Source organism: Haliaeetus leucocephalus, unplaced genomic scaffold, assembly GCF_000737465.1.
Source record: "Haliaeetus leucocephalus isolate CR32 unplaced genomic scaffold, Haliaeetus_leucocephalus-4.0 Scaffold450, whole genome shotgun sequence".
NCBI lineage: Eukaryota > Metazoa > Chordata > Aves > Accipitriformes > Accipitridae > Haliaeetus > Haliaeetus leucocephalus.
Window position 1 is genome coordinate 13,350,961 of NW_010972886.1, and position 14,235 is coordinate 13,365,195.

Below are 14,235 nucleotides of genomic sequence, written 5' to 3' on the forward strand. Positions count from 1 at the left end.
TCCTTCACAGCAACGGCTTATATTTTTGATCAGCTATAATGAATTTTGCAAGTATGATCATTTTCAGATAGGGTGCATTCTTGTCAAACAGATGAGAATAATACCTCCATTAATATGTTTGTTACTTTCTTACATATTTCTTGCCTTTCTCAAATATCCTCGTATTTGTATGTTCCCATGTTAATGCATTTTCCAGTACTATTATTGCCCTCCTTTGTCAAAGTAGGCTTTGACATTGCAGAATGATAGTGCTGTCATAAACACTAGAATCCCTCAGTGAACAGGATTGGAAATGGTCAGCAGATTAAAAATGTTTGCTTGAAGTTTACTCTTTGGTTTGAAGTGGTGGGGGAAAATATTTGCATAAATGAGTTCTTAAGAGATACTAAAAATAAAAAGCTGCTAAAGAAAATATAGCTTGTCTACATTATCATGCGATTTTAATTATGCAAGCATTTATGTTCTTTGTGTATTTTGACTTAGGGCCATGTGAGACACATGAGTGAACTGTCACTCATGCAGAGTTAATTATAATTTATTCATATAGGGAAAAAAACCCTGGGAAAATTTGATAACACTTTTCATTGGCAGTAAACACTAGTTGTTATTAGTCCTTTGAGAAGATTATTCTTAGCAGTCTATATAAACTCTGTATTTCAAAGTGTTCCCTGAAAAGAGGTGTATTAGCACGTGGCTAGAAACACTACAGGAATAAATTTTATTGACTAAGAAACTATATCCTTCTGTACCATAACATTTATTTCATTTTTTTTCTTTCCCTTGAACAAGAGAATATGTTTTGATTCAGTGTTTGGCAATCCAAGCCAGGTTATTTAAAATAATATTCACTTGGAATGTGCTGAGTATAAAATGCTATTTTTAGAGTAGTAACTTTTACACAGTGTTGCAAACAGAAATCTTTAGTTTCCCATGTGTAATACAGAACTAGTTTGTAAAGAATCTTTAGACTTTGCACTTCTCCTTTTCCCAGGTAAGTGGCAAATAACTAGATGTCGCTGTCACGTAGGGCAACAAATGGATAAAGCAAGCATGGATTCTGAGATCTATAATTTTTAATAAGTTTTAAACTAGCTACAAAATGTCAATCACTTCACAAACTGACAGGAGACATAAGGAATTTCATATTACATGCTGTAAGTTATATTTATCTCACAGTTTATCTAGAGTTCATTCATTTAGGTTTTTTTATTATTTTTTAATTAAGTCAGCTACTAAACATCTTAGCGATTTGGTGTGCATAGCTCTAGGTAAGCAACAGAGAACTGTACCGATAACAAACCACGTGGGGATAGCGACTAGTAAGAGAGCCTTATAAAAATTACATTTCTTTGCACCATTTCATATGGTAGTCATTACCTCCAAAAGATAGTCTTCAAAAGCAGCAGACAAACCCAATATATTACACTTATTTCTTTTTGTCTTTGACATATTTTCAGCCAAGCTTTTATTTTGCTGGCAATGGCTAAATGGTGAGTGCCAAATCCCTCTTTTTTCATAATTAAAAAAAATGATCATGATTAATAACTATATATATATCAACAAGAAAAAAGTGGCACAACTGCAAACTTGCTGGTATAACATAGTCCCAAAAGAGTCCGAATACTGAGCATGCTTTTGTTGTCATTGTTGGTGTGCTACTGCCATGGGAAAATTCTTGTTTAAGTAGGAGTCTAAAAGTCTATTTATTCCTCATGCATAAATGCATAAATCACATCACTTTTTAGTGCAATGCTTGTTATAGTAACATAATTCCACGTTGTCTAATCATGAAATCATAACAACAGATAATGGCAATGAAGAACTGAAGACAGCAGGTTTAAGTGCTTAAACATCATGATACCCAAAGACAGGAGCATGGCAGTAGCTCTGTGGAATGTCACAGTTTTACAAGAACAATACTGTATATTTAAAGGTTAACAGCACGTTTAGCATTCCAACAGTGTTGTCATTCAGCAAACATCATTTAAAAAAAAAAATGAGGAGAGGGGAAAAAGGAATGGAATCCAAAACAGAAACAAGGAAAGGAAAAATCCAAAAAAAACATCATAGTGAGCTATAGCCATCAAATCAGCACTATGTACAACCTTTGGAAAGAAAGATATCTAGAAAAAAATAATTACAAGTATCATTTTTGGAAAGCTGACAAACTACACAGGACAACATTTACAATGGGGCTGATATGTGCATGTGTGCAAACCTAGTAGGTAAATACCATGATAAAAGCATGAAGGTACTGCCCTGTTGGACAGCATCAAAAGGAAATGCACTTCACTGCATTTAACCGCTGCCCAGCATCTTTGTTGCACGCTGGTTGGCTTCATCAATCCTGGTTTTGTTGGAATCAGCCTAGGGAAACACAAAGGAAAGAAACAGATGAATACAGAGCAGAAGGAGAACATCTACAATGCTTAGTGGACACTTCTGTAGTCTTGGCTAGGTCAGGAAAAAAGAGAAGCTTGAAAATACCGGAGAGCTGTTTTTTGTAGTGGTATTAGGGACCCAAAAGGAAATTACAGATTTGCTGGTTTTGTAACACTTCAGGTAGCCTTTGAGTAGAGCTTTTATGTTTGTATTCAGCTTCACTAAGCTCTTTTAAATGCTGTGCTAGATCTGTAGCTGGTGCTGTTGATGTATTGATGGTAATGGATGACAGAATGAGAACCAATGGTGTGCATATGGATTTCACTGGTGAAAAGCTTCAGTGCTCTCTAAGATTCAGTGGGCCTGGATTCTGTTCTAATTTAGATCACCAGGCATGCAGTCAAAACTAAAATTTTGTTAGTGTAGAGAGTCACTGGAGCAGGGAAGCTAGATCATCTGATACAGGGAAAGCTGGCAAAGATAAATTTTTTTGAAAATACATCAGTCTGGATTTCTTTGCTCTACATGTGAAAGGAAGGGAAATAGGTAGGAGTGATGCCATTATTCCTTTCTCTCAACAAAGTTCACAAGTGTAGTTGCAAGACAGAGTAACCTTTCTCATTGGGAGCAGCATAAACAGGAATTGAGAAAAGGCAGGGATTCTACCGTTATTTGAAGCAACCAAACTGGAATTTAGTCCAGCTTAGACTGAACCGTTACCTTCACTGTATTCCATGGGGTAACACTTGTCACGATTATAAAATGCTGTTAATAAAACGGCACTACTTGGGAGGTTTAGGAGTTCTCTTTGAGTGGGAAGACACTGACCATGGCTTTCTGTAGCTCTACAGAAGTTAGCTTTGGAGACTAAAGACATTGTTTTAGCTGACAAAAATTGGTAAAGCTCCCTTCAAACCCATGTTTCTATGCTGACTTATGCTAGCAGAGGGACTAGATAGAAAATATTTTCAATTTTTCCAGATCAGACGTGTGGGAAAGGTAAGAATTGTGTTACTGCTTTAAAAGCATGAACTCAAATAGCAAACTCTTTTCTGTGGTTTGATGGCTGTGTTTTGTTAGCTTTGATTGTTCCCACATCTCTGGGGTGTATTCAAATTGTACACGTTTATTTTAAATCTCCGATTTGCAAAGACAGAATGGTGAAGCAAATTTCCCATATACATTTAAAAATCCTTTAAAAATGGTTATACTGATCTGCAATAAATTATTCTTAAATATCTTGGGCTTTTCTCCATAATTGTTTTGGCAAATGCTATGTAGGGTTTTTTTGTTGCTATGCACTGTATTTTTAGTACAGTAGCACGTGCCAGATCCTCAACAAGCGTAAATCAGCATAACTACTCATTATGAGCCACACTCCTTTATTTTAGCCATGAGTTTGACCTTGTCTACCACAATAGTTTTGTGTGCTTTTGCCAAAAGACTACCTAAAAAATAAGTTAATGGTTTTGGAAGCAGTTATGTTTGTCATGAAATCCATGGATATTGATTGAACATTGAGGAAACATAATGGTCCTAAACAGGAATACTAAGGTCTAACCCTGGTGGATGATGTTGCATCAAAGTCAGTGGGAGTCTTTGTACAGACCTTCCCACCTAGGTCAAGACAGAATGCTTTGAGACCTTCCTACTTCCCTCCCAGCCTTCTATTTATGGCTCATCTTAGGGCCAGGGTCTTCTGGTGATGATGTCTGAGCTATTTGACCTACTTATCACGTTGTCATTTTAGTTTTTGTCCCTTTCTTTCTGATCTGAGGGAAGGATAAAGGCTTTTATTCATTGCTATCCTGATTACTCTGGGTAGATCAGATTACATCTCTGCATTATGAGATTGCTTGGGTTTGGATGCATGCATCCAGTTTAACAAGAACGCTTTAGAAGCATTTGGGTTAGCTTTGTGACACACCCCAGCTTTTGCAAAATGTGCCAGCCAAGGGTCTTTCTAATGATCATAATTGATCAAAAGCACAGGGCTCCAGCTGGTCAGGAAAAGAAAACAACTCCAGCAATGCTGCATGCCCACCGCCAGCTAGGGATGATGGTCTATTGACATATTTCATTGCAAAATGGATATGTGTGCATTTGCAGTTTCAGTATTATCTGGCTAACCGCCATTTCTGTCTATAAATTTATAGAGGGTTTTCCTAATATATTGTGTTTCTTTTTCTAGTATCTCATTACTGTGTGTCCTTATTCTGAGAAATTTAGCAGATTTTCACTAAGACTGAAGATTGTCTTGGTTCTGTGCTGTTTTCATGATGACTACTCTGTGTACTCTACAAGTCAATCTTTCAGAAATGTGTCACTGTTCTTTAGCCTCGTCTGCCTGACGAGGCCTGCCTGTGAGGCTGGATTTAATGAATCACATTAGCTTGCAATGTTGTTTTTCTACTGCTCTATGAAATGCCTAGCTCTGTAAGAAGACCACATAGATATGGAAGGCCAGTCCCTCAGTTAGCCAACTGCTCTCAGCATGCACTGCCTAGAGATTTGGCCCACGTGCTTCACGGGCGCAAAGGGCCTGGTCAATGTTTTCAAAATCCAGATGTTTGCAAGCCTGAACTGATAGGAGAACAGTGACTTGTAAGGCTTGCTGTAGTTTGCGAGAGTATCCTGCAGGCACGGATAGGACGCAGCAGATTTCCATCCACAGGCCATGTCTCCTGCCACTATGATATGTCATGAGTAGGGTAGCTGGTAACATGTAATAGTGCATGTCCTCATACTTGCTCTGAGAAAATAACGTATGTCCAAACTTCTTATTTAAAGGTAGTTATGATGTAGGCTGTATAATCTTCCAGTCTCTTCTCACAATGTAGATAGATGTGCTGCTCTATAGTGCTTTTCATATGAGTCACAGCGGTAAATCCTTCCCCTCCATGCTCCTATTTTTTCCAGAAGTATGAAATGCTGCAGAATGGCATCACAGTAATCCTGTGCATTTGCCAATACAGTCAAACTAACAGATGCAGCTTTATAAAACAAAACTTTTGAGTGACGCAAAGCCATGTGCTCTGCTGTGTTATGTGACTGTCTGTCAGAGATGAACTTCCCACCTTTAAGACAATGTATACTTTACCCAGTTCTCTCTGGAATCAAACTTCAATAAGCAAAAATATCTGAGTGATTCCCTCAGTGCAGTATTTTCTTTAATTTTTTTCACTAGGCTCCGATGTAGTTAATTGACGTGAAAAATCGTCATGGGCATCCTGCTCGTGTGAGAAGGCTTGCACGTGTGAAAAGGCTCAAGAGTACAAGCTCTACCATTTAAGGTCAGCATTAACTCTAAGCAGCACATATAAGTCCTTGGGTTAGATCCTCAGGTTGTGTAAACCTCAGCTGAAGTCAACTGTTGTATTGATTTTACACCAGATGAAGATCTAGCCTCTTACGTCACTTCAGCCTGGCTATGCCTGTGCCTGGAGCTCTGCCAGTATGAATGCAGATGGCTTGCAGATCTTGGGATCTGAAGACGGCAGTGAGTTCCCAGCCGGGTTTGGAGGGTACTGCTATCTGCTTCAGAAATCTGCAATGCAGGTCTGGCACTGGAATGGTGCGATGGTGATTTTGCAACAGTAATGCTGAGCCTCAGTTATTTTTACATACATATATACCACCACCACACCACTGAGAGAGCTGGTAGATCTCTGTCCTAATGTGGTTATAAGCAGGCAGCACAAGACTGGCTGCACTGTTACCATACAGCAAAGCCTTGCTTAATAAATCCCTATCCCCTTTTTGGGACTAGCCCTCCAAGCAGGTGATCCAATTCTCAATTGCTCATGGCATTTCCAAGGGAAGTCCAGGAAAGCTTAAAGCTTGCCAGGAAGTGCCAGGGCATTCAGACCCAAACCTCACGGTGCTGCACAGTTCAGGGCACTTCACCTTTCTCAAAGCTGTTGCAGAAGGAGACTTGATTTGTGCTAAGGGGTCCCTTTGCCAGCTGTTGTCTTGCAAACCCAACACTGTGGGTTCAGCGCAATGTGCACTGAAGGTTACTGAAGATCCACAGCAGCAAGCGCTTCTGTGGCCCAATGATTTAGAGGGAGAAGAGAGAGGAGCCCTAGCAGCTATTTCTGTCCCTTGTCCTTCTCCAAGCTGAAGAAAAACTGCAGTATGCACATCCTGTGCTTGCAGAAGGGAAAACAGCCTCTTTTGGGGTCCTCTTAGAAATGTCATCTCTTACCTTCTCCATGATCCTGTCAATCTGGCGATTCTGTGTGTCGATCTCGTTGCCCATGTCCAGGGCCATGTGACGTAAGTTGCCAATGATGCCGCTGACCTGCTCGAGGTTCTCATCCATTTCATTTTCCCGGGCATCGTTTGTTACCCTGGGAGCAAAAAACCCAATTATTCAAAGCGGAGACAGAGGAGGTTTACCCTGAAACTCTGATTCACCTGCAATCTCCCCTGCATCCTCCTTCGCTTGTCACCTGAGGAGCATGCTGCTGTGCTCAGCTTTGAAGAAAAGGGATTAATAAGTAGCTAGCCTGAAAAACATTACGTGCTTATTTTTTGGTTGTGGGGATTAATTGTCTGGGTTCATCACTGCTCTGTTTATACTGCTCATGTCTGCTGTTCCTAGAAGTATTGCTGTCTGAGCTTGTCTGTACTACATACTGCACCTCTCTGCTAGTGATGGTCCTCCTCAAAAGACAAATGGAAGGGTGCTCTGTTTGGACTTGTGTGTTGTTAGAGTACATGGGAAATGCTGGAGGGTGGTGGAATTGAAGCTATACGTGTTCCCCTCCTTGAACTACACATAACTAATGGATACTGTCCAGTTCTCATACCCTTGGGGCTCACTGAAATATTGGGGAAGAGCTGCTTCAGCTGTGCAAATCCTGACCTAACATCCTATTTAATTAAATGTGTTTCTGGTAAATGACAGAAGCAGCTTCTCTCAGATTTACTGGCTTCAGTAAAGATCCTTTGTCCCTCATTCTTAGCACAGTCTTTTTCACTTGCTTGGTTTTTAGAAGAAAAAACTCACACTTGAGCTAAGGCCCAGTTCAATGCTCCAGTGACTGGAGAGGCATGTAGTGACTGACACTGGGAAAGGTAAGGTCTATGGGTCCCACTCAGAAAATCACTACTCTGAGCCTTTTGTGCAATTTGTGTTCATGTAAGTGCCAAAAGGGTGCTACAGGCTGTTTGCAGAATGATTATGGTGTAGCGTAACTTCCGTCACTGCTATTCTGTTATCGTGCCCCAGCCTTCATTTTGGTGGGGCTGCCATCCAGAAATAAAAAAAAAAAAAGTGAATGGCAGACCCAGCAAACTTAAATGGCAACTCCATCCCACGCTCCAGATTGCATGACAGCATTGTTTCCATCACACTGATTTCCCTTTATCACAGCAGCCAAAAAAATAAATGGATAATAGTTTTTGGAAAGATAATTACTTATTAATCCAGTGTCCTTAATCTTCAGAGATCAAAGCTTTGCCTACTGGTATGCCTTTATCCATTCAGCTGATAGCATTGTCATTTAAATACATGCTCTATAAGCACTGTAATCAGTATGTACTTATTGCTGGATCCCTATGTATTGCTGAAAGTTTGCAGTTTGGTTGCCATTAGTATAGCTGTGTGTTTCAAACTGGCTTTCATTTGAGTGCACAGGGGTTGCCACTAAACCATCAATGTTTCTCCACAGTTGTGGCTTTACGGCAGCTGAGGAGTGGGGCATCATTCCCCGTTCAGTGAGGTTTTCTGCATAGACACAAGCAGGGAAGCAGTATACCTCTAGATAAGTGTGCTTCAAGTTCTGCGCTTAGCTCAGTGCTTTGGCAGGGAGCCTGAGGCTTTTTTCTTTTTGAAAAGAGAAGAAGGGGTGCTGGATGCTTTGGTACATCTTCTGGCAAGGATGGATAATGAGCACTACATATCTTGAGACATTATGATGATTAACTAGTATTTATCTGACACTTCATTTCTGAGGCATTTGACAAACATCATTAATGAGACCCATAATAAGGCCCCCAGGAAAAGTGCATTGTTCACGCTGGGGAGCTGGAGTGCAGAGGACAGTGCTGACTGGCCGTGACAGTCTGCAACCTCATGTTGGTGCTGTGAAGTAAATACATAGATATTATTTCTATTTTGTTATTGCCCAAATCTGGGCCAAGGGAAGTTAGTGGACACAGTAAGCCTTTACTACCTGTCTTCATTGTCGTCAACCTAAATCTGAGCACCTACCACTTGGTGGAAAACACTGGCTCCATCGCATTTCGCAGCACCACTGAAGGAGTTAATGAGCGTCACAGAACTCATGACCATATGGAAGAAATCTAAATATATCAGTGACAAGGAGAATAGAGAGAAAACAGCGGATAAAAAGGCTCACCTGCGGATAAAGCCACCACTGATGGCCATCTGCTCCCGTTCATCTACGACACGTGCAGGCTGGCTGGCTACAACGCCATCCTGATTATTGCCCCAGGCTTTTTTGTAAGCATCACTTGATTTAAGCCTAGGCAAAAAAGATGTTGAGTAACAAAGCATCAAGTGGACAAGGACAAATGCAAAACTCTTCTCCAAGCTAAAAGCTGCATCAAGCAAATGAGTTTTCAGATAGAGGGTCATTGTATACCGATATATCATAACCCTGAATAAAAGGAGGGTTTGGGGGTTTGGTTTTTTTTTTACTTTACTGCCACAACAACTGTGATGGTCAGAGGTTTTGTTTCCAATAGGGTGGATTGCAATTGTCAAGTCTACAACACTGCACACAGGTGTTTGGATGTTGACTTAGTTTCCAGAAACAAGGAAAAAAAAAAGAAAAGAAAAAAGGAAGAGGAGAAGAAATACAGATAAGTAGAAAACATTGTTTCATTTCAGTGACACATATGTTTTGACATCAAACACAGAGAACGTACTGGCAGACAAACATAAAAACAGAACTGCCAAGTATAGTGTGTACATCACATCACAGCAACACACCCTCTTAGAGAAAAAAGGATTTGGCTAGATTTTAACATTTTAGCATGCAGAAGATTGGACTTCTGTTGATATTTTTTAACATGTATGTGGCATAATAGGCATTTAAAGCCACTAACCTTTCCCGAGGTGATTTGGGGATGCTTTTATCATAAAATTCATAGGGTTCATTGGATTTTTCAAATAATATATCGGTACTTGAAAACAGTAATCATACATCGACAGTTGATGTACAAACCTTTGTCCACAGAGACAAAAAGTAAAAGGCAGAAGTGAAATGAGTGCAGGAGAAAAGAAAAGATACAAGCAATCTAGCATCAGAAAGGGAAATTTTTCTACATTTTTCTTCATGCACCAGCTACAGGCATGAATAAGAAGTGAAGCATTCTCACTAAGCACAGTTGCCCCAATAGTTCATCATACTCTTAATGCATCAGCAGTAACAGCCTTCACAATAAGCAAGACACAGGCAAAAATGGATCATCACTTCCTTCAGGAGCTTTAAACCACAGGACTTTAAAATAGCCTAGCAACTTGTTATATTTGTTGTTTACGACAGTTACATTAACTTTCAGAGAGCCATTTTTGACTGAGCTGCCATGGATAGAAAATTAAAATCCAGGCATACGTTCAGTGGCATGTGCAGCGTATTTAGGGTTGCTGTCATTGGAGTCGTTAGATGAGAGTGAACACTTTAACAGGAGAATGTGAGTGCTTGGGGTCTATAGGTGTAAGTTCTTGATATTGTTCCGGAAACAGAGCAGTTTCCAACAAAGCTGATGGGAACTGCAAATCTCTGTGGTTTCCCTGTTCTTCGGTCAGCTCCAATCAGTCATATAAACAGCCCTGTGGCTTGGATTTTGTGGGAGAAACTGAACATGCTTCTGGGGGACTTGGGAGAGGACACAACAAACCTGTCTCTGGCGTTATGTTCTCTCCATGCCTCCTGAAGCAGCTCAGCTTCTATTGAGCCTGAAGAGATGTTGCATGCTCCAATATAGAATTAAAATGTTGATGAAAAGAGGATCTTTCCTATTCATCTGTTTTGTTGCTTATTTCCTATTAAAGTTTGTGAAGACTTGAAAACATGGTAGTTGGCTTTTTTGTTCTTAGTTCTCTGAAACTATAAATCAGCTTTGGCTTTTGTAGGAATGAGTGAAAGTAGTTCTCTTGCTGCACATACATTTACAGGTTTTTGCCTGTTCTTTAGACCTATGCAACTTTGAGAGTGAGACAGTCTCTGTGTTTGAGGTGAATGATTTTATACACCCAGAACTTGATCTCTGTTTTCTTGTGGACTTCCCATTAAAGTCAACAGGTGGAGTCTGGCTCTGCTCATGGTCAATAGCAGTTGTCCTTTTGAATGCAGTCTGGTCAAAGTTTCATGCCATGGACATTTTGGGTCTCCTCAGAATGTAGGATCAAGCCTTACATTTTGGTAAGGCTCACAGAATTGTATTTACTCTGTATATCAGAGTATAGTTATGCATGAAATGGTTAATCTTTTTAAAATATATGCCATTAATCTACCACCAGCCAGAAGTATGCATTAGGAGATCATGGTGATACTGATGCCTAGAACTGTATGGATTTCTCTTCCTCCTACACTCCACTTCTCAGAATATCATCTTATTCCTACCTGTTGAGTCCTGGGATAGTGATTCAGGGAACAGTCTCTAAAAGCACTGTTCATCCATACCCTGTTTCTGAACACAGTGGCAGATTAGCAATGCCAGTTTATGAAATCTGGCTGCAGACTGCAAAGGTCAGAATACTGTCTTAAAGCAGGGAGGAGGCAAGTTTAAAAATGAATGTCCTCCACATCAAATGCAGTATCTTTCTGTTCTTGCATCTGTTGGTTTCATCATACTGCGATCATAGTGAAGTGGTAAATGTTATAAGGCCACATGTCAGGTGCTAACCCAATCCATGCCACAGGCTTGGCTGTCAGTTCTGAGCAGCCTTTCCTACAGTACAGCATATCAAAGCTGCTCTAAAAACTGACTATTCCTGCAAAATACATTGGAATTTTTTGTACTTCAAGGGTGAGCTTTTGATGCAGGCATCATGCCATGTTTCTCCAGCAGGAGCAAGACAGGACAGTGTTCCTCTTTAAGTTGCAACAGCTTTTAGAGTGCGGGAGATGTAAAGTTTCTGCTCCGTACTCTTATACCTGCAGCTTTTCTGCACTGGGTCCTCTGGTGCAGACAGCAGGGCTAAAGCCTGTATCAGAGCTGATACCAATTGCATGCAGTCCCACTGACAAAGGCTGTATGTGTGTGTAGCTCTTTCCATTCCTCCTTGCCTCTCTCCCATTGTGCACACCAAGGCAATAATACACATATTCTGGGAAAAATGTTTACCCCTGCAAAGTATTTGTGTCTTGGTGCACAGGAGCAAAATTGATTTTTTTTTAAAGCTGAGGTGGTATCTGCATTGTGTCCCAAGGGAATTAACTTCAAAATAAATGGTGACTGATAAGGCAGAAACCCAGTCCTACTGGGTGGATTTCTGGCAACATACCCATTGAATTCTATGACAGCTCTCCTTCCTTTGGTCTTGATAATCATGGTAGGATCAGGCCCTGGCTGCGAAGAAAGTATCTGTGCCACGCAGAAAGGGAGTATAATACTACAGAACCACAGCACTCTGCTTTGTTTCCTGCACAATCTCTGGCCAACCATTTATGACTGTTTTCACTGTAACCTGGTTGCATGCCTACTCACTGCATGCTGGATTTGCCATTCCTCAAGGGCTTCTGGTTGGTGCACTTTGTCCCCAATTTCCTACACCCGCATAACCACACATCACGTTTTCATTTGGCATTTAAAACAAGCTTTGCATTACTTGGAGGACGGTTTCGTTCAAGTGTGATGGCATGCAAGCAAATTTGATGCATTTCAACATTTCTGCTTAGTGTACGTGCTACCCAAATGGGAGAAATTTGGTGTGTTCAGCTTTTCTCAAATTTGTTGCCTATGGCAGGATGAAAACCATTTCAAGCTGGGTTCCAATTGTGAACATCATGTCTCTTTCAAGATCTCATCAAAGACTATTTCTGTTGTACAATGAAAAAACTGATTTTCATCCATAATTTTAAGCAATGTTTATTATGATCTCTTCTGCATTTTTTCAGCTGTTTTGTTTTGTTTATTAAACTTGTTGTGAAAATATGTTTCAAAATTTAGGGTCTCTAGGAATAAGGTAGCCCCAGTGTTTTAGTTCGCTGGAAAATGGAACCACTCGGTACACTTTGTGTAAAATGTTGAAACTTTTACCATTAAAAGGTGTCAACAGTGAAGCTTTCACTGCAGTATGCCTGATTTTAATGCATCTACAGTAATTCCCAGTCAGTTGTCTGTGCTATGAGATGAATGCATTTGAACCAGAATCGTTCTTTCTGCATGCCACATGCTCATCCTGTCCATGTGCCTAGCAAGGATGAGCTTCACAAGGCCTTTGGGATCAGCCTTAAGTGCTCAAAGAGATGAGGCAGGCAGCACCTACTTGTTACATGGACAGACACAAAGACCACAGAATTTTCCTAGGTCCGTCAAATTCTTTTCTGCTTCTTTCATGTCCTTATTGATTTGGTCCATTCCCTCTTCGATGCGTTCCAGTTGTTCTGATTAAACACAAGTATTTTATCCCCACAGAATGAAGCAGATGGAAAAGGACAAAGAAAAAAAAGACAAAAACTTCAGACATTCACTGTGACAAAAAACTGGACACCACATAGCAGAGCCGGTACCCAGTACCTACTTGTTACAAGGACATATGAAAAGGCCACAGCATTTCCCTAAATCTTTTAAATTTTTCTCAGCCTCCTTCATGTCTTGGTTGATATGGTTCATGCCTTCTTCAACACGATCGAGTTGTTCTGGTCAGGACAAAGGGATGACAGTGTGGAATGAATTGTATTTTTGTTTGTTTGCTTTTGTCTTCAACAGAACATGAAAAATGACCATGTAGAACTGAATTAATAATGACATTACAATGCATTAATCTGAGCTGATGCATTGTTGGAAGGATGTATGCCGCACTGCATGCCGAAGATCTTTTTTACTAATATGGGAAGAACAAAACAAAGGAGGAAGATGTTTGAAATATATTCATTTAAACAAGATGTAATGATGTAGAAAGGAAGGGTTATAAAGTTCAAGGTCCAGAAACATAATACAATACATCCACTTACTAAGACACCAATGATATCCAAGAGAAAGAAAGATAGTGTTATTATTTTGCATTTATATACATTAATACAAAAGAAAAGTTGTCCTTCCATGGAAAATACTTCAGTTACTTACGCTTAAAAATGCCTTGGAATTAGGTGATTTTGGACAGCATAATTGCTTTGACTAGTGAGTGAGAGCCATGGTAGTAACTGTACCAGAGATGGAGCGAGCTGTTAAGAGCTGTATCCAAGCACTCCTTTTTCCAGAGGCTGAGGAAACTGAGACCTGCCACTTTGATTGGCATTGGATATTAATCTCTAATTTGAGTATGGCTTCAGGGCTGGTTTTCTTTCTGGTATGGGTGCCGCAAATTAGGAGTAACCCCAGTGAACACAGAGTGATTGCAGCCACTCCAGGAGCCTGATGCTCACTGAAAGAGGACCACTGGTTGTGTCATTCATTGTCTCTGTCCCCAAGGGATCTTATGAAAACAAACATTGGGTGAAGACTCATGTTTTCAGTGGGGTCACTTCTGCTTTGCTCCAGGGCAAGTTATGAAGCACCAAGCCCAGTAACCAACCATATGTAGACACCGTCTCTCCACTGGTGTCAAAGAGAATTTGGCTTGTTTCCACCTAAGGCTGACAACAATGTAGGGTTTTCTTAGTGACTTGGTAGCTCAGAATAATTTGGTGTGTTAATTTCTTCACTATTAAA

General features: G+C 40.3%; 1 protein-coding gene across 2 annotated transcripts in view; it reads right to left on the minus strand.

Annotated features, from left to right (window-relative positions):
- Nucleotides 1-1,051: 1,051 nt before the first annotated feature.
- The window catches only part of SNAP25 (synaptosomal-associated protein, 25kDa), a 66,253-nt gene continuing 53,069 nt past the window's right edge, over nt 1,052-14,235 (minus strand). The window contains exons 5-8 of one of the 2 annotated variants that reach the window (XM_010574809.1): nt 12,851-12,968; nt 8,751-8,876; nt 6,590-6,734; nt 1,052-2,367 (exon numbers count right to left, since the gene is read on the minus strand). In XM_010574809.1, the coding sequence (XP_010573111.1) occupies nt 2,299-2,367; nt 6,590-6,734; nt 8,751-8,876; nt 12,851-12,968 (458 nt within the window). In that variant the 3' untranslated portion in view covers nt 1,052-2,298. Of the gene's footprint in view, nt 2,368-6,589; nt 6,735-8,750; nt 8,877-12,850; nt 12,969-13,105; nt 13,224-14,235 lie in introns of both variants that reach the window. The other variant, XM_010574810.1, reaches the window with a different exon arrangement.